General features: G+C 49.5%; 1 protein-coding gene across 2 annotated transcripts in view; it reads left to right on the top strand.

Moving 5' to 3' along the window:
• SEPTIN8 (septin 8) overlaps window positions 1–24,344 on the top strand; it is a 44,534-nt gene extending 20,190 nt beyond the window's left edge. The window contains exons 3-10 of one of the 2 annotated variants that reach the window (XM_074156271.1): window positions 428–623; window positions 1,328–1,508; window positions 7,445–7,606; window positions 9,249–9,345; window positions 9,649–9,817; window positions 10,059–10,191; window positions 10,951–11,141; window positions 22,910–24,344. In XM_074156271.1, the coding sequence (XP_074012372.1) occupies window positions 428–623; window positions 1,328–1,508; window positions 7,445–7,606; window positions 9,249–9,345; window positions 9,649–9,817; window positions 10,059–10,191; window positions 10,951–11,141; window positions 22,910–23,075 (1,295 nt within the window). In that variant the 3' untranslated portion in view covers window positions 23,076–24,344. Of the gene's footprint in view, window positions 1–427; window positions 624–1,321; window positions 1,509–7,444; window positions 7,607–9,248; window positions 9,346–9,648; window positions 9,818–10,058; window positions 10,192–10,950; window positions 11,142–22,909 lie in introns of both variants that reach the window. The other variant, XM_074156270.1, reaches the window with a different exon arrangement.
• The last annotated feature ends 516 nt before the right edge of the window (window positions 24,345–24,860 follow it).

The raw sequence follows: 24,860 nt of genomic DNA, 5'->3' as shown, positions 1-24,860 counted from the left end.
CCCTGGGGCTGTCCCTGTGTTTGGGACAGCAACGACTGACCAGATAGTCTTTGTCAGCAGGAGCAGCTGAGTTTTATTCCTTCTCATCTGAAGATTCAAAAGACTCTCTATTAAAATTGTGCTCCCCCCAACTTCTCTGGTGCAGAGCCCCAAGCAAAGTCAGGGTACATGGAAAGGAAAACAGCGTGTTTTGCTGGGCTGTGGGATCCTCACTGGGGAGATGAGACCAAAGTGCTCTGCGTTAGCTTTGCGTTACCCATGGGAGGCCTTCAAGAATGCAGTTACCTTTGTGACAATTATATGTCTGTCCACAGGCAGTTTGTAGTAACCTTTCACAGTATAATTTACTTCTGCTCTGTAATTAACGTTCTTTGAAGGACCTGTGACAAATCCACGCTGCAGTGAGCTGATAATTTCTCCTTTCTAGGCGAGACGGGCATTGGGAAATCCACGCTAATGAATACCCTCTTCAACACCACGTTTGAGACGGAGGAAGCCAGTCACTACGAGAGCGCAGTTCGCTTGCGGCCACGGACCTACGACCTGCAGGAGAGCAACGTCCACCTGAAGCTAACGATTGTGGACGCGGTTGGATTTGGGGATCAGATAAATAAAGATGAAAGGCAGGTCTCGTGCCATCTGCTCGGCATTTCTGGGCTTGCTTAGATGTGAGCTGCCTGCAGTCCTGCTTGCAGTGGTGCGGAGGAGGTGTCTGGGTTTCTGTTAAGGGAGTAGCTCCCTGCAGTGGCTCTGGTTCTGAGGGCTGAGTGTGGAGGGACTTGGGCGAGGAGCCAAGAAGAGAGGTCACAGGAGGCCTTTCCAGCAGGGGATGGTGTCCTCCAGGAGCGTCAGCAGTTAACGAGCTGTCCCCAGTGCAGGGTTGGGAATTATCTGTTCTGGCAGCAATCGGTGTCTCTGGGCCTGTCTCATTTAATTACACAGACATCTTGCTCAAGCCCCAGGTAAAGGCTTTCTGGGACTCTAAGGTCTCTCCTTGGTCATGTTGTGTTGCTGCAGCCAGATGGCTCAGCCCTGAGATCTGGGCAGAGTCTGATCTGTGGAAGTCCATCTTTCCATGCTCTGCTGTCCTTAGGCTTTGCAGTGCAGCCTCAGGAGACTCCAGCAGCCTTTGGATTACAAGGCCTGTGTGTAAATGCCACACTTTTCCTTGTGTAAGGCTAAATTGTTTGAGTCATAACTACTTTTTAAATGATAGCATGGTATGTGTAGGAGAACTCCTTAAGCCTTCAAACTGTTTAATTTTGAGGCCCAGTATCTTAACTTTAATATCCAGTATAGGTTGCTAATTGTATGGTTTTAGTTACAGGCCGATAGTAGAGTACATTGATACGCAGTTTGAAAATTATTTGCAAGAAGAACTGAAAATCCGCCGATCTCTCTTCAACTATCATGACACGAGGATTCACGTGTGCCTGTACTTCATCACCCCAACCGGGCACTCGCTCAAGTCCTTGGACCTGGTGACAATGAAGAAGTTGGACAGCAAGGTAAGGGCTTGGAGACACCATGGTCCCTCTCTCTGGAAGTGGTGATGCTTCTGTTAATATTGATTGTCATGTGGAGGGTTTTGTTCCTTCCATGTAAGTGCTGGAGTCCTTCCTGCACGTTAGCTGAGATGTACCTGAAGGGGGGGCTACAGGAGAGATGGGGAGAGACTCTTGATCAGGGAGGGGAGCCATACGATGAGGGGGAACAGCTTTACGCTGAAAGAGGGGAGATTTAGATTAGAGATTAGGAAGAACTTCTTTGCTGTGAGGGTGGTGAGACCCTGGCCCAGGTTGCCCAGAGAAGCTGTGGCTGCCCCATCCCTGGAGGGGTTCAAGGCCAGGCTGGATGGGGCTTGGAGCAACCTGGTCTGGTGGGAGGTGTCCCTGCCCAGGGCAGGGGGTGGCACTGGGGGGGCTTTAAGGTCCCTTCCAACCCAGACCATTCTATGATTCTAAGTCTGATTAAAACTTTGCCTGCCCTGGTTGGTTGCTGAGGTCCTGTTCTTTTTTTCTCATCAGCTTTCCTGAAAATTAGAGGTGAAAACCCTGTTTTCCAGCCAGCTGTGTGAGGTCTAGAGTGCCCATCACTGTAAGAATCTTACCCAGATTAGTTTATATTTATTAAAGCCATCAACTTTATTAGCTCTTTTTTATGGGCGCACAGGTAAGGATGTGTTCCAGCTCCCGCAGTTGAACTGTGGAAGCTGTGGAGCCACCTCTGCTGTCCTGCCCAGGGACTGAGGGGCTGAGAGCAACCAAAACTGTCGGTGTCCCAGGGTGGTGGGCAGTAGAGAGGAGCTAGGGCTGAAGAGAAGCATTGGCCATGCGTGCTGCTGCACAGGGAGTACGTGAGCTGTCACTGCTGGTAGTGCCAGATGATCTGGAGAGCAGGTCACAATGTCTTCTGAAAATGTAAATATGACGAAAAGTTCTCAAGGTCATAGGAATCCTAAAAGTGGGTCGTGAGAGGGTCCGGCTGAGGGTTGTTTCTTGGTGCGTGAGCTGTTCTGCCTTAGGGGGCAGTGGGTTACTTAACTGGTTACTGCTGATATTCCTGTAGCTCAGAGGAGGTTTCTGACACACTTTTGGTTGTTCCAGCTGGTTTCCAGGGAGCTGCAGGAGGTTTCAAAGGTCACCAGTGGCAGCAGTATCTCTTCTCTTCTTTGCAAGAATTTCCTGTCTTTCAGAGCAGTATTTTAGCAGCGAGGTGGTTCCTTTCAGATGACAGATGGTGGCCAGTTTACAGAGGGGCCAGGCAAGGCAGCTGGGACCCCGCAGTAACTGGGGACCCCCTGGATTACACTTAGGGAATGCTCTCCTCTCTGGCTCTTGTCCATGTGCAATTCTATCGGACTTTCCTGGTGGGTAGAGTTCCCCACGCAGAGTCCCTGCTGTTTGCCCTGGCCACCCGGGGCTGTTGGCCTGCTTTGCCTTGGCCCCGCTCCAGAGCAGGCGCTGGCTTCCCACTGCAGTGGGCTCTTTGTAGCCGTGGTGGCTGTTACACTGACTTCATCAGGAATCCGAAAACTTTCCCTTAATAAACTCTTGTCTCTTGGTGCTGTGCCAGCATTACATGTTCCCAGAAATATGTTTGGAGGAAAGCTTCTGCACGATTCCCCTTGGTGCTGGTGGTCCCGCAAAGCTTTTCTCTTCCTTTCCTTCTGCATTCCCTTCTTTTCACATCTCCCTGTGGCTGCCTTTAATGTGGTCCTTGCGTAGTACCAAAATAAATCCTTTGTGCTTGTGCAGAGATGGGAACTTGGTGCGCACACAAGCTTTTTATACTTCTAAACTTCCACTTAAATAGTCCTCTCTGAAGTCATTTTAGCCCTTTGCTCTCATCGTCTTTCTTACCACAGTCTGAGAACCTCTTGGATTTCATCGTGCTGTGGCTTCACAGAGCACACACGTGGAGATGAATAACTGAGTAGAGACCACGGATATTTTCTGGGTGTCAGGGCTTTGTGTTGCTTTTCTGCATCAGTCTCATCCCAGGACATCAAGGTGCTTTCCAGGCACCCCTTAAAGATTTGTGTGTGATGGTGCTGTGCCTTTCCCGGTCCACGTGAACCATTCGTGCAGAGGAAACGGGGTGTCTGCAACCCCCCGACGGGTGACAGTGAGCAGTTATGGTGGCCGAGTGGAGCGGTGACGTGCTCTGACCCATGTCTGCAGTCGTGTGAGCACACCTGAACCTGGCTTTCCTCTGGGAAGCTTGATGTGGCTGATGGCCCCTGGTTTTTATCCTTGAAGAATGGAGCCCATGGAGACAAGAGGTGCATCAGAGGCCGTGCTTTGCTGCGTGAGACCAGTTTAACAAGGGGTTTGTAGGAACCAGGCCCGGTTACACCTTTGCTTTAGCACACCGGTGGCATGGCGTCAGGTGTTGAGCAGGATATTGAATCTGCGTGACGGTTTCAATAATGAATCTTGCTTTTAGCATGAAGCTTACAAAGCCCCTTCTGGGTAAAGCTGTTTTGTAAACCTTCCATTGTACTGTAACACAATATTTGTTTGGCTGAGCTCCTGGGCAGCTGTTGTCTGGGGTATTTAATTACAGCCGGAGAGCCAGAAGCATCTTCAGAAGTGGTTCTGGGTAGGTGACATGTGGCTGGCTGGTAGGCGGGGAGCACATATGACTTGGTAGGGGTTGGCTTTCTGTTGGGTTTAACCCAGGAAAAGGAGGGGGATAAATAAATAAGATCAATAAAATTGCATCTGTATCAGATGAGAACACGATTTATTGATTTAAAAGACAGCCCTGCCCTGGAAAGTGATGGCCCGGCTGTGTGCTGCCGTGGGCATCCCGGAGCTCCCTGGTTGTTGTCCCTGGATGGTTTCCAGTTGGCCTGTGCTCTTTATGAGCTGTGGCTAATTGCTTGCCCTTCGTGCACTGACACATCTGAGGCGGGTCACTGGCCAGTGGGGACGCTTCAGGCCGGTTTGGGCCTCTGCTGTTTGGTTTCCAAGGTGGGATTTGCCCGTTGGCTTCACTGGGACTTGCATTCAGGAACACTTTGGAGATGGGGAAGGATCCAGCTGTATTTCACAGGGTGAAAATTCAAATAGCCTTATTATGTTAGCAAAATTATTTTCTACCAACTGACTTATTTTGGCATATTGTTCTAAGTTTTATTTTTGGAGATGAGAAATAACTCTGTGGTCAGAATGACCTGAGAATGAGGGGCATTTTTTGTGTGTGCCTATGAGTTCACTGTCTTGTCTGAAGCACAGGCTTCCTCTGGTCACAATTCCAGCACAATTCCAGCAAAGACTCCCAGCACGTGGACTGACAGTCGAGGGGACACTGCACGCCTGTCACATTCAGTGGGATGACACTCCAGTAATTAACTTCATCATTTTATTACTAGATCGTTAAATAAAGAGCATTGCTCTTCCACCATGAGATACAAGAATGTTGCTCTGGGATTTTTCCTGCAACCCCAGGTAAACGTTATTTGTGTAAAAGTCAGAGTGGAGACAGAAACCTTGCACGGTTCTGGCATCACTTCCTTTTATCGGGTTTTTAAAAGCTTTTCAGGAGGGAGAGGAGAGGTGACTTTTCTCTCTAGCTGTCTGTATTATCAGTTTATTTGGCACTAATCTCTGTGCCACATACCGTGGCCTTCGCATAGAAATGGATGTGTGGAAGGTGCTGTAGGAGGGCAGGATTAGACATGCGCTTTGGTTCAGTGGCATCTCATTTGTTTCTTGTTTCCAAACTTTTCCATCCTTTCTCCTTATTGTAAAAGGATGAGCTCATTCTGGACTTAGACAGCTTTGGGGTGCCAGTGCTCAAAATCGGAGAAAGGGAAACAGGAAGATAATTGAATGGTACTCGGATATCGCTTTTTAACTGTGGGGTTCCAGCTTATGGGTTTCCAAGGAATGAAACCCAAAATTTCCAAGGCATGAAATCCAAAATGAAAACCGTAATAATTAAAAAAACTAAGGAACTCTTGAGGGAAGAAGAGAGAAGGAGAGAGAGACACTCAAATGCTGTTTCCAGGACTCCGCAGTATGGATGTTGGCTACTGATAACTGGAAATACAGCAACTTGTAAAATCCTTTTGGGTTGTGAACTCTGTGACTGAGTTGCCTTTTCAAAGCCTCAGGAACCTGGTTGGAGAGGGTTTGAATTAACCTCTGTTCGCACCTCGTTTGAGTGCTGCTGGGGTGGCAGATCCTGCCTTCTCCTGCTGCTGGGCTCCGGGCTCTGTACCTCCTGCTGTAAGCAGGGCTAAGCTGGTGCTTTTTGGAAGAAGAGGGGGGAATTGCTTAGACCAACTGAAAATGGGCTAAAATCACCTTTTGTGTTGGTTTGTCCCTGTGCCTGGCTAGCTGGGGAGTGCAAAGCCCTGCAGATGGCAGTTCCCTGGTAGTGCCTTTCCCCTCGAAGATCCCGCTCTTGAGTGTGGCCCATGAGTCCTGAGCTGAACCCTTTTCTGTGGGAGATGGTGGATTCAAGCCTCCTTGGCTCTTGGCAGGTCAGTGAGGCACCCAGCTGTGCTCGTGGCCCTTTCCACCTCTGTAATGAGGCCATCGGCCTGCTGAAGAGCGGAGTGAGCAGCAGGCGGTGTTCTGCCTGGGTTCGTGGTCCTTGGTAAAAGAGGCCAGATCAGTGGCTGAGAAAAAGAAGGAATTTATACTCTCAGATAAATTTGCAATGAGCAAATTAAGACTGTTTTCTTCTGGAGTGAGTAAATGCTGTTGTATTTAGTGAGTGCTAAACCAGAGGGGGGGGCTGGCGCGGGGATGAAGCCCAAGAAGTATGGAAAAAACCACTGAGCTACAAAGAGAACTTGAGCTGGGAAACAAGGTTATTTGTTTTAATGGGCACCCACTGGAGACCAAATGGCTGCTGTGAATTTCTGCTCTGCAGGACAAAAAGTGTTGGCTGTTGGGAAATGTTAGATGGCAAATCAGACTTTCCTCTCGTTTGTCTGAATCCTTGTGTTTGACTGCTCTGAGCTTGGCTGCTGTTCAGATGGAGGGGTTGTGTGGTGGTGTTTGTTTAAACAGTGGTTTGCAGTATTGCATTTGGCTTTTCTGGGCACAGCAGCATTATCTAATAGAGGTTCCTGTGACAGATCCTGCCCCACCGTAGCTCTCTGAAGCTCAGGGGTCACAGCGAAACCACATCCCTCTCGAAGGATATGGGACATGGCCCTCGTTTGCTGTAAGTACCGAGTGCGGGGGGGACCTTCCCACCCCGCGGGTGGCTTTGTGAAACCCGGGTTGACGGAGCTGTGTCTTGTGTTGTGCTCGGTGTCTGCTGATGAGAAACCAAAGCTGAGCAAACAACAGCGTGAAACCAACTCTCCCGTCTGCCCTGCGGCACCCCGCGCCTTTCCCAGGTGGTCCGTGTAATCCCCGCAGCATGCCCGGGTTGTGATCCTCACGGAGAGGCCCCAGGGAGTCCTCGGAAAGGATCTGCCACCGCTGTGAAAGCGTCTGAGGAGTCCCCGCTCCTTCTTAAGCAGGGAAAGGCTTCCCATCAGCTCGCCGCAGCGTTTCATCCTTGCGCTTGTCTTTAAAACGGCTTGTTCAGCACAGCCAGGAAACGGATAGGTGACAGCTCGAGGTGTGACAGTTACGCTGTCTCTGCCTCCCTCGGAGCGTGTAACAAAATGCATAGGCAAGAGCAGAGGCTTTGATCTGCTCATCGGGTATTTATTGCGGGGAGTTTGTCTTTGGTTTATCTGGAAGTCTCATAGTCAAATTAGTCCTGGAAAACTCTTCCCTCTAGTGTTCAGCTGGGCTCGTGCTGCAGCTCACATATGCAAAACATAGAAGCTTTGTGGTTTTATGGAAATATAAAGCAGCCAAAGGGGTAGGACTGGGGTCACCCGACGGGCACCCACCTCCCTACAGAGCTCTTTGCCCGACTGCTGCTCACCTGCTTCTTTTTCCTTTCTTCCTTTCCTCTGCCGCAGGTGAACATCATCCCGATTATTGCCAAAGCAGACACCATTTCCAAGAGCGAATTGCACAAGTTCAAGATAAAGATAATGAGCGAGCTGGTCAGCAACGGCGTGCAGATCTACCAGTTCCCCACGGACGACGAAGCGGTGGCTGAGATCAACTCTGTGATGAACGTGAGTAACACTGCCCATTGTGATGCCCACATAAGTTGTGACAAATTAAATTGCTGCACAAAAATACATTTGAAGGGCAAGTTTGAGTGAGTTTGTCCAGATGCTAAATCTGTTTGAAAGTTGAGCTGTGGATCTGACAGATGCCTAAGGCTATTGCGTACAGAACTAATTAAAATGTGGCTTTCGTTTAATCCGTGGGCTCTCTGGAGAAACTCAGCTTAGCTCCAAAATTCATTTTACTGAATTTTTGAAAAATACTTTCTTAGAAATTCATTCTGTCTGCTTTTAGGCTACTTTTCGTTTGAGTAAGGAGAAATTTTGAATAAAAATTTTACAGTTAAGATTCACATTAGCCTTCTGACTTAAGGAGGCTTAACAGAGAAAACCCAATTTAAACCAAAGAAGAAAAATTGTCAGACTCTATTTTGTCTTTTTTGAAATTCAAAGATCAAATTCAGACCTGGCTGAAGCCCGTGCAAAAGACTTTTAAGTTTGCTGTCTCCCAAATCAAGAGCGTAGCTATCACAGCAGAAACAGCTGAAATATTTCCATGTTAATTTTTTTAAGTACCTTTTTCATCAAAATGAACATTTTCCTGCATAGCTGGTGCTGATTACGTGCTCTGTCTTTTCTTTCACACACACACCCCACTTTTTTTTTTTTTAAACTTTCAATAGCTTAATTTCTGGGTAACTAGATACATGTTTTCACTATAATAGTTCTTTTTGGTGGAATTCGAGAAAAATTTGGAGGGTGCACTCTTTCTAAAATAACTGCAAGCTGTGTCACTGGGGACAAAAACAGGAGCCATGCTTGCTTGATCCTGTCCCTGTGTCCCCCCCATGTCGCTGCCCACCCTGAAAATCCTTTTGGCTGCCTCTTTACTGATACCTCACTTCAGGATCCATTTCCTCCTCCTTGTACCACTGAAGCGCCTGCTCCGTGGCCCCTCTCCTGCGATGCTCGAGGACGGTCCCCTGATGCTTTGCTGACTTGGCGAGCACATGTTGTGTCCTGCACATGTTGTGTCCTGCACGTGTCCCCTCCGGTGCCCACGCACAAACTGCTGCCCCACAGCCTCTTGATGGACATCTTTTGCTTTAGCTTTCTGCGAGGCAGGGGGTGCCTGGCTCTTGGTGTGCAGAGAGACTGCGGCTGCAAGAGCAACCCTGACAAATGGATGGAGGGAGATCAGGATTGATTGTGGTGTTCCTACAATGTTTGCCCATCTAGTTCTACCCAGCCAGCAGTGCTGAGAAGCTGGGATATGACCCTACGCCCTGACATAATATCCCAGTTCACAGTAGAGACTGGTCTGAGCAGTGGAGATTGTCAGCTTCAGAGGAATGACTTTTTGAAGTAGATGCTGGGCCTGGGTGAGGGGGATCAGGCTGATCTGAGGGGTTCGCCCATGCACTGAGTCACAGCATCACAGAATGGTCAGGGTTGGAAGGGGACCTTTGGACATCATCTCCTTCAACGCTCTGCCAGAGCAGGGTCACCCAGTGCAGGTTGGACAGGGTGGTGTCCAGGCAGGTTTTGAATGTCTCCAGAGAAGGAGACTCCACACCCTCTCTGGGCAGCCTGTTCCAGGGCTCTGCCACCCTCAGAGTACAGAATTTCGATCTCGGCTCTGTTTCAGGCCCATCTGCCCTTCGCTGTGGTCGGCAGCACAGAGGAGGTGAAGGTTGGGAACAAACTGGTGAGAGCCCGGCAGTACCCGTGGGGAGTGGTGCAAGGTAAGGCGCCCACCGCAAACCTCCCTTGTGTGTGGACACGTCTGCATGAAGGTCCTAAACCACGCAGAAATGTCCTCTGCAGCCTTTTGAGGGTTGGCCAGTCTTTCCTTTGAATTCCCATTCCCACCAGCAGGTTGTAACAGTCAACTGGAATCCCTGCATCCAAGGGGTCGTGTTGTGCCCTGAGTGGGACAACGGGTAGAGGCTCCTTGGGAGAGGAGTCTCTGGAGTGAACCTGTGTGTGCCTTTGTGCTCCCCCCACCATGTCTGCAGTTTGCTGATGTCTCCCTTTGTTTCTGTCAGTGGAGAATGAAAGTCACTGTGACTTTGTGAAACTGCGGGAGATGCTGATTCGAGTCAACATGGAGGATCTTCGGGAGCAGACTCATACCCGCCACTATGAGCTCTACAGGAGGTGCAAACTGGAGGAGATGGGCTTCAAGGACACAGATCCAGACAGCCAGCCCTTCAGGTGAGTGGCCTTCACGCCTAGCATCAATTTAGGGCAGTAGTTTGGTAATGACGTTCCAAAAATGGGAGGTTTTAGGTGGTATCCACAATGCTGGGCTGGAAAATACTTTGCAGCTGTCTCTGGTGGCGTTCTTTCCCTTCCTTTCCCATTTGTTTTTAAACATCACACAGAGGCCTGCGTTTCCCCATCCCTGACTCTTCGGTGTCCAAAGAGTCTGGATTTCGTTTGCTTTCTTCCCCAGCCTCCAAGAAACATATGAGACCAAACGGAAAGAGTTCTTGGGTGAGCTCCAGAAGAAAGAGGAGGAAATGAGACAAATGTTTGTTAACAAAGTCAAGGAGACAGAGGCAGAGCTGAAGGAGAAGGAGAGAGAGGTGAGTGTGCCAAAAACCTGTGAGAGGAGCCCAAAAATACAGCCAGCGTAGGGTTTCGGGCTGGGCAACAGTCCTGGAAAGCACATGCAGCTCCTGAGCAGACCCCACCAGCCAAAGCACAAACACACTCAGGGGAGGGGACATGGGGTAATGTTTTCAAAACAGCATCACTGGTTTAGGTGCCTCAGGGACGACAGTCTTCCCAGTTCTGTGCAGTGTGTAGGAGATTCAGCTGCTGCCCGGGGAGTGAAGGGCAATGCGGGATGTTTTGGCGAGCATCCACGTTGGGTAGACTTTGCCCTGGAGGCTCACTGGAGAGCAGAATAAAGGGGGCAGCTGGGCTGGAGTCCCCCAGGTCGGTGGTGTGAGACCACCAGCAGCTGCCGTGACTGGGGAGGAAATAAATGGAGCATCTTCAAAACCAGTGAAGAGCAAAAGAGGCCTCAATGCCCACAGCCCCATGGCAGGGCTGCAGACGGAGCCTCTCTGTCCTTCTCCAGGGCTCAGGCTTCCTCCCATTTGATACGTGGCGTCGGGCAGAGCAGAATTTACTGTATCTTCACTGCTTTCGGTGAAAAGGCCATGATTGCCCCGAGGTCAGCTCTGCCGAGGGGCTTGCAGGGTGCAGGGGCGCCAGTCGGTGTCCGTGGGGTGGTGGGGATTCGTGTGGGAGGTGGGACGGTGGGACAGTGGCGCCGGGGGCAGTGCAGCCCCACGGTCCCGCTGCAGGCGATGCTCAGAGGGTCTGTCTCCTCCCAGCTGCATGAGAAATTTGAGCACTTAAAAAGGATACACCAGGAAGAGAAAAGGAAGGTGGAGGAGAAGAGGAGGGAGCTGGAGGAAGAGATGAACGCTTTCAACAGGCGGAAAGTAGCAGTGGAAACCTTGCAGTCCCAATCCTTGCAGGCTACCTCACAGCAGCCGCTGAAGAAGGACAAAGACAAGAAAAAGTAAGTGACTGAACTGGAGTCTTTCTCCTCTGCCGCTGGGTGTCTGCTCAGGTGCTTTAACGTCTGGTCCATTGCTTGGACAGCAAATGGAAAAGGGGATTTTTGGAACCCTAAGTCCTCATTGCTTCAAGTGGAGGAGAGACGGGGCCCTCCTGTGCCCTGGGGAAGTCGTGGTGGCTGCAAGTGGGAGAGATTCGCAGTTTGGGGCCATTCTCTAAGGGCTGAGACCCCCGCAGGGTTTGCCCTGGGCTCTGTGATATCCAGCTCCACTGATCCTGCGAGCTGCTGGGACAGCTGGGAAGGGGACTAGGAATAAACTGCATCTTCTGCCCAGCAGAGCGGAGTGGGGACAATCGCGACACAGTTGTAATGTCTTACAGGTGGAGTAGTCCCCAGTCATACGCTACCTCACTGTGATCTCTAGGCTTCAGGCCCTCTTTGGAGGCTGCACTTTATTTTTAGAGGCAGAGCTGTAAAGAGGGAAACAGCAGCTTAGAGTGAAGACGGATTTGAAATTCATTAGAGCTCCATGCGAAACGGGGCTCCAAGACACGGTTCTGCTCATGAGAAAGCTCTTTTCCCCCGAAGGCAGAATTCTTATCTTGCCTCGCTGCAAGTTAATTGACGCTGCTGAAGCCAGCGAGGAGCGAGGGCATGGAAATAATGCTGGTTCAGCTGCCTGGTTGTGTAATGACAGAGCAGCAATGGGGCAAAGAGGTTTGAAAAGAGGAGGTGTGGGGGGGTGATCCTGCTCCCGTTCAAACCAGTCTTCAAGGAACACTGGGTGGGGGCTTAAAAGTCAGAACTGCACCCTGCCAAACCCAGACCAGGCTGGTGGCAATGCCTTCTGAGCCTTTTCGTGATAAAAAGAAAAAAAGACCACCAAAAAAACCCGAGTTAGCTCTTGACAACACCATGTTCGGCTTCACGCTGCCGATGAGATGTTGTGCTCTGTCATTTCTCTGCTGTGAGCTGCAGCACTGGAGGAGCTCGCTCTTCATCCTGGTAATTCATGTCTTCCTGTGAAAGATCACAGTGTGTATTAATTACTTCCCGTATTTCCTTGGAATGTAGAAGTGTTGGCGTTAAAACCAAAGCGCTCTCTCCTTGCAGACCTCTCGGCATCCTCTGGGCAGATCCCACCTCACACACAGAGTCCAGAACACCTCACAGACAGAGTCCAACAGAATCACAGAATGGTTTGGGTGGGAAGGGACTTTAAAGCCCCCCCAGTGCCACCCCCTGCCCTGGGCAGGGACACCTCCCACCAGACCAGGTTGCTCCAAGCCCCCTCCAACCTGGCCTTGAACCCCTCCAGGGATGGGGCAGCCACAGCTTCTCTGGGCAACCTGGGCCAGGCTCTCACCACCCTCACACCAAAGAAGTTCTTCCCCACATCTCATCTCAATCTCCCCTCTTTCAGTGTCAAACCCTTCCCCTTCCTCCTATGGCTCCCCTCCCTCATCCAGAGTCCCTCCCCAGCTTTCCTGGAGCCCCTTGAGGGACTGGAAGGGGCTCTAAGGTCTCCCCGGAGCCTTCTCTTCTCCAGGCTGAACCCCCCCAACTCTCTCAGCTTGTTCTCATAGGAGAGATTTTGCTGAAGACAGGGTTTAATCCAGCTCAACTCGCACATGAATTAGGGGCTGAACAGCAGGGCAGGCTGGGCCCCAGGTCTGCTTTGGAGAAGAGGAGCGCGCTGAGCCACACGCTGTTACCTTGCGTGAGCGATGCCGGTCACCGGGACGCTCCGGTGGTGATGCTCTGTGTGCGCTGGCCCCACGGAAACGCTGCAGCTCCCCCTGAGCTCCATCTGTCCGTGACAGAAATAGGTTTCCTGCCCTTTGCTGGTTGTAACCCACCTGCAGCCGTGATCCGGACACCCTTCCTCTGCTGGGTGGGGATCAGAGACCAGCCTCAGTCAGAAGCAGGGCCAGGAGAAGGCAGGTTGGGGGGGCCTATGAAGGACCAAGGGGCACCCGCAGCATGTGCTCTGTGCAGTGGGGACCCTGCGTGGCGCTGGGGCCGGGGGGGCGGCTCTCTTCAGCTCCGGAGCACAGCTAGAGGAATAAAAATTACTAAATTAGGGAGAGGAAGTGGGTCTGGATTGGGTTTGGGGGTTGGTTGGTTTGTTGGGTTGTGGTCTGTTTCATAAACCTGTGAGCTACTTCAAAATGTGGTATTGGGGGTTTCTGCTCAAAATTTGTCATAAAAAAATTCAAAGGAAGGTGCTTCCCCTTGGCCTTGGCAGTGACCTAGATCCTCTCTTCACCTGGAAGACCCAGATTTCCAGACCCCCTCTTCAGCTGGGGGCCCTCAGAAGGAGCCGGGGGGGGTCTCGTGAGACCTGTGTGTTGGAGAGCACAGCCCTCACCCATCCCACTGCCGCATCCCGGGGGGTGGCTTTGATGTGGACCCCACAGACCACTTGGGCGTTATAGGGATCTGCGTATTCCCTGGGAAATGGTGGGAATGTCTTTGCTGGCTTTTTTATTGAGGTCTTTCAACCAGCATCCATGGCTGCCGGGAGAGCCCCCGCAGCCCCCCAGGGGATGGGGAAGCAGGTGGAGGCACGTCCTGGGTTTATGGGCAGGACGTTGGGACCTGGGAATTTATTGTGAGCTTGGGGAGGGGGAATAAAGATCGGGATCTTGGGTTGGGGGGGGAGTGAGGTTTTCTTGTTTCAATTTTTAGGAGAGTTAGTTGAACTTTTTATCGTCTGCTGTTTCAACACTGGTTTTAGTAGCTTTAATAGGTCAAAAGCAGAGCTGGAAGAGTTGCAGGTGCTGAGGGGAAATAGAAGCGTCAGTGGGCGACTCTCTCGAGCGGGCTGTGCTCTGGGGTTGCTCTCCTCTGTGGGGCTCCACCTGCCCAAGCAGCGTTTGCCCTTCTTTTTTTTTTTTTCTTTTTTAACATATTTCGCTACGTTTTGCTTTTGTTTAATTTTCATAACGTTAATTCATGCTTTTTTTTTTTATGTTTTGTTTCTTTCAGTTAATCACACACAGACTTTCAGGCCAAGAGCGGACTTGGTGCTTTCATGTGTTAAGTTGCTTGAGTTTCCCACCCCGTGACCCTTCTCATAACATTGTGGTGTGAGTGGACCAAAGTGAAAGAGAAAATGAGCATCTCCGGTGGTTGCAGCGTAACGACTCGCTGTTGTCTGTGCGGAATTTATCGGGAGGTTTTGAGGAAGTAACCTTAACCTTGTACCTTTTGTTAAACAAAGTCAACTAATCCCTAAAATAAGATGTTTTGTTCTAAACCCCCGGTGCCGGAGCAGCTGTGTATAAAGTGACCGTAACTGTTTGTCCGGACTCATCTTACCCACCAGCTAAATACTCACTTTCTACATCTGTTTCCTTTTTAATTGGCTGAGGTGGCTGCCCGAGGCTCGTCGATCTTCCTCCGTACATGCACAAGTGGGAGGAGCGGGATGAAGAATGGTGAAACGTTTATTTTTCTAACAAAATTCTCCATTTGAATGAGTTTTTAGCACAGGTGGAAAAACACAGTACCTTCTGCCCTGGGAACCTTAGTCAGAGTAACCCTCCTTCCAGTAATTATGTATTTTAATCCTGAATTACTCTAAACACTTTCTACATCATTTATAATATATATATATATATATATAAAGAGAGAGAGAGTGGTTAATAAAATTCATGGGACAATGTTTTGAATTTTCTTTACTGCTACAGTAGAACACTTATATAGAAAGATTTTTGTTGTAAGAGTTTGTCGTATAATGTGGAACCACAGGATTTGTGTAGCTTCTCAGTTGTCATCTACCAATGTATTTTGGTGTTGTGAAAGCCTATTTAAGCGATCATCTTTGCTTTTACTCTTTAACCTTAAACTTATTACGTGCCTAACGAGGAGAACCCCCTGATCTCACGCTATTTATGCTGTTAGACTCTGTTCCCCTTAGAAGGTGCTTCCTTTAACACTCCTCATGCCTCACAATCACAGCCTTGTTTTCCTGGGCAGCTGAGCTCAGAGGAATAATTAGGATCAATACTATTATTTTTTTTTTTTTTCCACTCAAACCATTTTGTGGTACGGCAGGACGATCACTGACCAGAGACTGAAGAGCTGTGTGTTGTCATGGAAAAATAGTTGGACCCAGTTCCATCCATCCTTCAGATGAGAGGCTAAAGGAAAGCAGATATTTTATATTAACCCCCGCGTGGTGTCTAATTTAGAGTTTATAAAAACACTGGCTGGCTAAGTGTTAGTTGTGAGTGTGGGCATTTTGATTTAGTTATTAATGCTACAGGATTTCTCTGATAGTTTGGGGGTTTTTTTGGTGTCTTTAAGCTGTCAGCAAATCCCTGCCTGGCCTGGCGGGTGGCGGTGCACGGCCACGCATCCCGCCCCTCCGCCTCTCTTGGAAGGACTTTAAAATGAGGTTCTCTAACTTGCATATCCCATTAAAGCAGCTTTTTTTCCTCTTTTCTTTCTAAATACATGCTCAGGTGTTAAAGTGTTTTCCCAGGGCCCTTGGCCTTTCGTGTGGATGTGCTGAAAGTCACGCCAGCGTGACTGGGTGCGTGTAAGAACCTCCCGAAGACCTGGCAGGTACCTCTTGGAACAGGCCCCTTTGCAAAGCCTGGACGTTCCGTGCACGGGGTGGGAGTCTGCTGGGAGCTGAACGCTTCGCTTTTAAGGCTGCGCCTCAGGTTAGACGGATTTTAAGGAGTAGATGTCAAATGTTAGGAGGGCTAATGTGTTGTTTTTTTTTCTCAGAGAAATGTACAAGGAACCCAACTAATTGTTACACACAAGACAATTCCAGCTCACCACTGACTCCAGGCCAGTCACATAGCAAATTAGGGGCAGGATTTGGGGTTTTTTTGCTAATGAGGGAAGCTCTGGTGCACTAATTGCACAAGTGAGCAGCGCTATTTGGTTCGTTGTGTTGCTGCTCGAGGCCAGCGCTACGCGGGCTGGGATAAAACGGTAACTGGTTTATCCAGCGGTGGATAACTGGGTGTGCAAAAGCTGCCTGGGCACCGCATTCCCGGTCGATAGCTCTCTCCCGGCCTCGTGCTGCCGCCAGCGAGGCCCGTGCACATGATTTCCATCGGCCCCAGCGCGTCACACATCAATTCTTTTTTCCTGGAATAACAGGTAGTTACCAATAACAACAACAATGAACGAGCAAAACCCTTCAAATCCATGGGCATTGCGGAGAAATTCCCAGCTTTTTCTGACGAAGACATTCGGAATGTATGTAGCTATTGCAATATGACGATGATTATATATACACTGACTGTCTGTTGTGACAGAAATACCTTTTCCTTGTAGTGACTTGTTCTTTAGAGCAGTGACATCGTCATGTCCCCAATGGGACTCATTTTTTTTTCCTCTTGTGCTGATTTTTCCCTTTTGGCTGAGACAAGGTTTAAGTTTGTGGTATTTAGGGTAGTTCTGTATCTTATTTTTATTTACCGAGTGACAAATGCCCGGTGATGCTAATCTCACTCCAGTCCCAAGATTTACATCTTGTAGCCTAGAAGTGAAAGAAAACCCCCTTCAGAAATGACTGGAGCCGTTCGGTTACGCGTCTCCCCGCTGGTTTATACGTGTATCTGTTAAAAGGTTGGTATTCATGGGAAAAAGGATCCTTTTTTTTTTTTTTTTTTTTTTAAATCATTTAAACATTTACCATCATGTACGTTGTCTGTTTTCTAATTTAAAATGTGTTTTGCGGGGCTCTGAGCTCCGTCGGCTTCACCTCTGGCTGCAGTGGATGCCCCGGGGTGGAGGTGACTTGGGGACCTGCCGGGGGGGGGTGGTAGCCCCCGGGACCTGCTGCAGCCGTTCGCTTTGTCATTCCAAATGTCTTGGGTTTGGTTTGGGTTTTTGGTTTTTTGGTGTTTGTTTTTTTTTTTGACTTTCAGTTCTTTCCACTCACTTTGTACTTTTATTTCTTTGATTAAATCTCACATGTATTTTGAGTTTTTGTGGTGTCCTTTATTTGGCGGTGGGTTTCCTGTGTCGGCCGGTGCATCTATTCATGTGTGATGATTGAAAGTTTACCACTCGCAGGATGTCTTATGGCTATTGGGAATGTTCAAAAAAGTAAATTAGCTGATTAATTAACAATTAGCTAGTCGTACAGTGTGCCAGAAAGCACCTCATCTGTAATCTGGGGGGAAATTCTAAGGTACTCATTCAAATGCCATCCCTGTTTGGGCAAAAGTTGTACTTCTCCTTCGTGGGACGTGGTGACGGAGCGGGTGGATTTACCAGCAGTTTCGCTGGTGCCCAAAGAGGTGATTTAAGGGTGGGATGGAAAAGGAGCAGAGATGGAGGGCGATAGTTTCCGAAGGGACCTTCCAAAGCTCTGGAGAAGCACATCATACGCTTAGATCGAGGCCAAAAAAGGAGCACGGCTTTAGCTCGGGTTCTCTTTTCGGGCAGAGCTGCTGCTGGAGCTTCACCAGAAGGTCTGTTCCTGGTGTCTGTTCTGTGGGAATCGCTACATGTGACGTTATATTCCGTTTTCTTCGGGCGTCTCCGGGGTTTCTTTGGTGTGGGGCTGAGATCGATGCTGCGCTTCAGGCGAAACCAAGGAGTGGAGTTTGATGCATGGTGTCTGCTGAAGCTCTGATGGGAGCTGCTTCTGCAGCCCCAGTTTCAAGAACAAAAACCCAGTGGGTGATACTGGCTTCTCCCGAAATCCTTTTAGAGACTGTGCCGTTGCGGCAGGAGCTGGCTCATGTGCCCGACCGTGGCTCTTTGTGTTTAATACCCAACTCGAGAAAGAGGCAGAGGGTGGTTCTGGTCATCTTTGATGCCTCTTCACATCCCACCTTCCTACGAGGCTGGGAGGGTTGTGTCCCCACCGCGGTGCGGTGCCGTACGGCCGCTGTGTCCCCCTGCAGAGAGGCGGTCATTGGAGCTGGGGGGACGTTGCCCGTAGCCACCTGGGGTTAGAGGCATCGCTGGAGCCCATTACATTTTTGAAGGATAAGCCTTAGTGGGGACTTCCCAGCTGATACCAAGTGTTGTATGAAATATGCTACAACCTTTCCCATCCCAATCCCTTCTAAAGCCAAATCCAGGAGGCCAGAGAAGAGAGAGTGTGCTCAGGTACATCAGAATTAATCGGGAAACTAAGGGGGCAGAGCGGCCGGTGGTTTTAAAGATGGGCCACCTGGTGATTGAGGAGGATGTACATGGGCAAGGATTTTTCCACAGGAGTGGTGTTAAAAATCATTCCTTGATATTTGCGAGAGAACAAGGAATGGAAAGCGTTGTAGAAGCAGTTCAGCGGTGAGGGGCTGGCCGTGTTTCGCTCGGTATCCAGTGTTGTTCTTCCCTCTGCTGTTTCCTGGCCAGGCTGGAGACGCTCCTGCTCCTCTCCCCATCCCGCGTCTCCCGTAGCACCTGGCTTCTCACATCTTGCCTCGTTAAAATTTTAAATCAATCCTCTAATTACCATTTCCAAACCAGACCTCGGCAGCCCTGGGAGCTTCTCCGAGCTGCGACGGTTTAACTCGGAACGTCCGTACCCGGCTCCGCACGGGAGAGATTTGTACCTTGACCTTTCGGGATGTCTTTACTTAATGTAAATAACTGAAACCTAAACACTCATTCTCTTTTGTTCTTTCTGTAGCTTTTTTAGTCTTCCCAGTGCGTGCTCCATAACATCAGGAAGACACGTTAATTAGAAGATTTATTAAGGCCACAAAACATCTCATGCAGAAGAAATTAATTGGTGCTTTCACCTTTAAGCTTGCAATACATTGCACAGAAGAGATTAAATAGCGAGGACTAAGATGCACCGTCTCTTTTGATTGGGAAAAGTTTCCTCGATCAGGTTTCTTGATAAAGCTGAAATCTAAGATACTTACCCAAAGATAAATGGCTAATTAAGGCTGCTGCGTGGCTTGCACTAATCCAAACCGCTAATCTCTGGGCGAGAGCCTGTGCAAAGCGGGTCACGCTGACCGAATTTCCCAGGGCCGGGGGACTTGGCGCCAGGTGAGGCCTCACTTGCTGCCGCTGGGACGGGGTTTCCGTGGGTCCTCTCGGTCTGGTTTTGGGGTGTAACTGGAGAAACCCCCTAACAGCCCTCACCTTCCCGCTGGATTCTCACGTTTCTCAGCATTAACTCTTCCCTGCAGCTTTTTTTTTTTTCCGTAGACTCACAGGTTTGATAACCAGAAATCCCCCAACCTTTTGTTTGTTCCCTCCTCCCGGGGCTGCAGAGACGTGTCTCACCGCTTAACCCCCCCAGAGCCCCCTGCCCCCCTCCCCGCTCGCTGCCCGGGGCCTGGCCGGTCCCCGCTCCGGCACCTCCAACCGGGATGTGGTGGGATGAAGGGAACCCTTTTAAAGGACAACTAAGCGTTGTATGTTAAAAGGGAGGGGAAACGGTTTAAAGCTGGAGACTCGGCTTTAACTCCTGGTCGCGAGTCCTGTGTTTGGAACAGACTGACGCCCCCTTCCACAAATACTTGTTTAAAAAACGGAAAGAAATGGGGGGGGGGAGGAAGCGTGGTGTCTGTGCCCCAGTCTGACTTCACACAGGAAGAGGGAGAGGCCCCAGTTGATCTTTGTTTTAAAACAACTTTGTAAACGAATCTCAGGAATGACCTGCTTGTACCAAAGCTGGGGTTAATAAAAACAAGACTGACTTGTTTAACGAACATCTGCTAAACCCGCAGTTTGTGCACTGGTCGGATTCCCTGGGACCACAAAGTGCTGGGTCCGAATTCCCAACCCTCACTCTTATTCCCATTTTTCTCTGTTAACCCCCTCACCCTGTATCTCTGTGTTTCAAGTGTGATGTCCCCTGCGTGTCCCCGTATGTCTTCTCCCCTTCTCCCAGCTGCCGCTTGCCCCCAGGTGCCTGGCCACGGGGCTGGGGCTGTTGGACCAGCAGAAGACTCACCCTTGGGTGGAGGTTTGGAGGAAGCTTATACCCTGCACTCCCACCTTGTAGGGGGTGACCAGAGAGGGACAAGGCGGGTGACAGGAGCCCAGGGGGGTTCCCGCTGAGCAGGGTGGGTCTCCATCACCACCCAGAAGGTCATCGAGACCGAGAGGATGGTGCAGAGGCACCGGCTGAGCTCCCGTCCCCAGGGTGGGTTGTACGTGACAGTCACTGAAACCTCTGGAAAATTAGGACTTGGAAATAAATCTCGTGGAGTAACAGGTACGTGGTCTGAAAATAACCAAACTGGGCACACGGGGAAGTTCTGGAGACTCCTGCCTTGCAGGGAGGAGGCACTAAGCCCCGTGACAAGCATGTTCCTGCCCCATGGCTTGTCCCTGCCTGTCCCACAGTGGCCGTGGGACCGAGGGAGGAGCAGCCGGGGCCTGAGCAGGATGTCTTCTTGCTGGAAGCCCCCTCTGACGGCCCTCTCTCCGTGTCTGTTGTGCCCGCACCAAGCGGGAGCAGAGGGTGACCATCCGGCTGAGCAGAGCAATGAAGCACCCTTTGCTGCTGCTTTGAGGACCGTTTGAAACTTGCCCGTGTTCTCTTTTGAGGCAAATTCCTTTGGCAGAGCTCAAATCCAGTTTGGAGCTATTCTTAAGTTAGATTCCCAGCTGGGCAGGTGAATTAGGAATAAAAGCGCTTTTTTTTTTTTCCCCAAAATTGCTCAGAAGATTTGATAACTTGTTTGCCGTGACCATAATGTGGTCACCGATGGGATTCAAGGTGCCCGACTTCCTGAGGGGGAGCCGCTGGGAACGGCCAGGAGCTCAGGCATCACTCCAGCCAAATGCCCTTTTCTGCATCCTTAAAGAATCGAGCTGTAAGTACTCTGCAAATCGAATATAAAACACTAAAGCCAATGAGGAAAAAAAACCCCAACCAACCGCATAAAGGCAGCCCCGCAAGTGAGAGATAAAGGCTTTATATGTGTTTGAAAGCACTTGGTACCGGTGATGTCCCGAGGGGGGCTGCCGGGCGCTCTGGGGGGGCTTCCCGTGGTGCCGGTCGCTGTGAATCCCTTCTCTGCCTTTCTCTGACACATCGACCAAATTTCCTGAGAAACCCGTAACGCGGAAAAACAACTCTTGAGTGTTACCCCTCCCTCTGCTGTTTTCTTCTATCTCGATCACTTCTCCGACCACAGAAGTTTCTTTCTTTGTGCCTCCGCGTAAGTGAACTCTTCTCCTGGGTCACCACGCGCCCAGCGCACGCAGCGCTGCTGAGTCAGGTTCCTTACCGCGAGGCAGCTTCATCCTCGTCGCAAACAGTTCCCCTTCATTTAGCCGTGACACGTTTCCTTGTGGTGGTGGTTTATGAATGGGGGACGCGGTGGCCACTGGAGATGACTCCAAATTGCTTCGCCGTCTGTGAGGATGATTTAATGTTTGGTTTATGTTCTGATTCAGCATCTGAGCGTCCCTGTGCGGCAGCGGTGTCTGCCAGGAAACCTCTTGAAGGACAAAACAATTCCCTGGGTACTTCCCGTAGGGGATTTTGGATGGAATTGTGGCTTTGATGACGAGGTGGCATTAACTTTGGGCATCTGGAAATCAATCTGGCCTGAAGTAAGGCAGCAGCAGAGGGAGTCTGGGTTAGGGAGATGTGCCTCAGAGTCTGGGTTAGAGAGGCTGGGGCACCATAAGAGCTTTTGGAAATACTCTGTAAAGGTTCTCTGGAGTTCTTTGGGGACTGGATCTTCCCCAAAACAAGAATTCTCACAAAACTAGCCCTAAACACGTCCGATCTGTGCCAGCACTCGCTGTGACAGCTGAACCTGGCACGTCCTCGCCACTAACTGGTGTGTAGCAAGAGGGTTACGGGCCCCTCAGCGGTGAGTTTAGCTGCAGGTAGAATAAACTGTCTGTAGCAAGCGGGCTGTGAGATGATCATCTGTGACACTCAGATGGGCAAAGTGATGTCTCCCGTGACTGCTGTCACCCAGGTGTGCCGTGTCATGGTCTCGTTACTGGGTGCCTGTCCAGGCAGCGAGCGGAAGGACGTTTCTGGCCTCAGACTCCCTTCTCTGGTCGGAAGGGAATTTGTGCAGCTCCCACTGTCCATCAGAAGATGCGTGTTGGCCCTGGTGCAAAACACTGAACCGGGAGCTCCTGGACTCCACACAAACGGTGGGCAAGTGCTCCCTCTCCTTAGGAGGTGACAACAGTCTGGGGGGACGGCAGGAGGCTGGGTTATTCCAGACAAATCCAAACCACAGGAGGGGTCGAGGGTAAGCTGAGAGCCCGGGGGTTCAGCCTGCGGGGTACGCTCTCTTAAACGGCATGTGTTTTATGGAACTGGAGAAAAGCTTTAAAAAAAACACCCCCACAAACAACCAAAAGGGCTTGCTTTTAACATGCATCATTAGAAGTCAAATTGATTGTTTTTTAAAAGCAGTGTAACTGTACTTAGAAGTTTTTGTAGTGTTGAGTGGGGACGATGGTTTTAGGTGCTCCTGGACACCGCGTCCTCGCTCAGCAGCGGTGGCTCTCTGTGGCCAAGCAACAGGGAAACCTCCCTTCCCTGCCAAAGGCAAGGCCCTTAATTGTGGTTTTGTTCCCTTTTTTTTAGCACGAGCAAGGTCTGCAGCAAAGGCAGAACATGGATACACGCAGAGGGGTTGGAACTGGATGATCTTTAAGGTTCCTTCCAACCCAAACCATTCTCTGGTTCTCAGGTGGCTGCTAAAGTGCAACGTTGGCTGGAAATACACTTGCCCTTTATTAATTCATGGGTGTCCCGGCCTCAAGATTTGTGACCAAAGGCCGTTTTGATCCCTACCTGTGCTTTTTTTTTTTTTTTTTTTTTTCCTTTTTTTTAGCAGATCAGTAATAGCAGGAAACCAGTCAGGAGTCAGCCTCTCCAGCTCCAAGGTGATGATCACCAAAACCAGTGTGGAGCCCTTAAGCTGCACTAGCTGGTGGCACGCCATCCAGTGCTGTAGCTGTTTGGTCAAGAGCGCGCCGTGGCGGGAAGGATTCCTCTGAGGCAGCCCAGGTAGTAGATGGGGCCCGTTGGACATCACCGTGGCATGGAACTGGGGAGAAGATAAAGTATATATATATATTAAAACAAACAAACAAACAAACAAAAAAGCAGAGGTCAGTGAACTTTGTATGTTTTCCTATGTTATCAACCAGAAATACAGACTTATTTCATCTCGTATCAGGAAACCTAAAGGGTTCCTTCTCCCCCCACTTTTTCTTTTTTTTTGTGTTTTGTGTTTGTACTTCCCAACCACGGAACTGGGGTTTTTTTGAGCTTATAATGAATGTACAAGGTCTGTGTTTCCTAACAATTTCTGAAGTTTCTACGTTACCCAGATTGTTATCCGGGAGATTCAGTTCAGGCCAGCGGATGCGAATAGAGTAAAGCCAGGAACTAACGCCTGAACTCTGAATTCCCTGAGGAAACAAGCACCTGAGAGACGCAGCTTTCACAATCAGCAGCCTAAGATGGCTTAATATTTGCACATAACTTTAAAAAAAAAAAAAGGGATCCAGGATGTGTTCGTATCACATGATTTTTGCCTTATTAGCACACGATCGTTTCTTGAAGACAAAGTTTAATTGTTTCTATCAAATGTTTCGTAACTGCGATGGGAACCAAGTGCCAGATCGGGGTAGTCTCATTGCCTGAAACAAGGGTGAATAATTAGCGGGGTGAAAAGGGAAATGGTTTAAGAGAAAACCTGTGTGAGAAATGTAGCAAAACTGACAGCTTTCTCTGTACAGTATTACTAGAATGGAAATAGTTAGAAATATTTTTGCAGTGTGTATTTAAAAAAAAATAATAAAAATGGCGTATAGTTGTGCATTATGAGAATCTTTTTAACGTCCATTTTAGTTGTCCTTTAAAGATGAAAGTAAATTTTTTGAGCAAAATGAAAGGTTTTAAATACTAGAAAATTTTAAAAATAAATTTAAAAAAAAAATCACTGGAACATTCTTCAAAAGACTTGCAGATAGCTAAGAACAGGTAGTTTGCAAAGCGTCTTGGGAAGGATGTGTGGGTGTGTGTATGTGTGCGCATCTGTGTTTTCTAGGCTTATTTGATAATGAGCTGTTTCTTTAAAGAAAACAAAAAAAATAGCAAAACTTAGTGCTTACAATGTTTAAGAAATCCATGGGTGTTGCTGTGTAAAGATCCCAGTGAAGCTTATCTAGTATCATTCTTTCCATTCTGGAGATCTCAGCTGGAGAGCATTTACAGCCGCTCTGCACCGCGAGCATCTTCACCGATGGTATTACCTGTACAAAAAAAATTAAGAAAAAATAAAAAAATAAAGAAGCCAACATCCTACCCCGTGCCGTGTGTATTTCTCTGTATTGCGAAGGGATGTGGCAAGTTTATACACGTCACAAAGCGCTGAGCAGGATGCTCGTTGAGACCACTCTCTTGGATCAATTCCATCCTAAATGAAGCCTGGCCCGCGCTTGCCACAGGGCAACTGGCTCCGAATCCAGCCCGTGGTAAGAGGGATGGCGCTCACCTCCCCGGCACCCTCAGCCTCCTCAATGCTGCATCAGTGATGTGCGTTCCCCGCTACCAGCCTCGTGAGTTTCTCTCCTCTGCTTCCCGTTGGGAGGAGGAGGCTTCCCATTGGGTCTGTTTTACGGGACCTTCTTGTCTCGTTTCCTGCGATCATTGACTCGGCTTCTCCTTTCCAGCTGAGGGGAAAAGAAAAGTAACCTCCACGTGATGCATCCGAAGAAAGGCTTTGGAAAGCATTTCACTCCAGCAAGACTTGTTTGAAGTGACCTGCGTGTCCC

Source organism: Numenius arquata, chromosome 11 (genome assembly GCF_964106895.1).
Source record: "Numenius arquata chromosome 11, bNumArq3.hap1.1, whole genome shotgun sequence".
NCBI classification, from domain to species: domain Eukaryota; kingdom Metazoa; phylum Chordata; class Aves; order Charadriiformes; family Scolopacidae; genus Numenius; species Numenius arquata.
The sequence above is the reverse complement of the archived record's forward strand: the minus strand, read 5'-3'. Positions and strand labels throughout refer to the sequence as shown.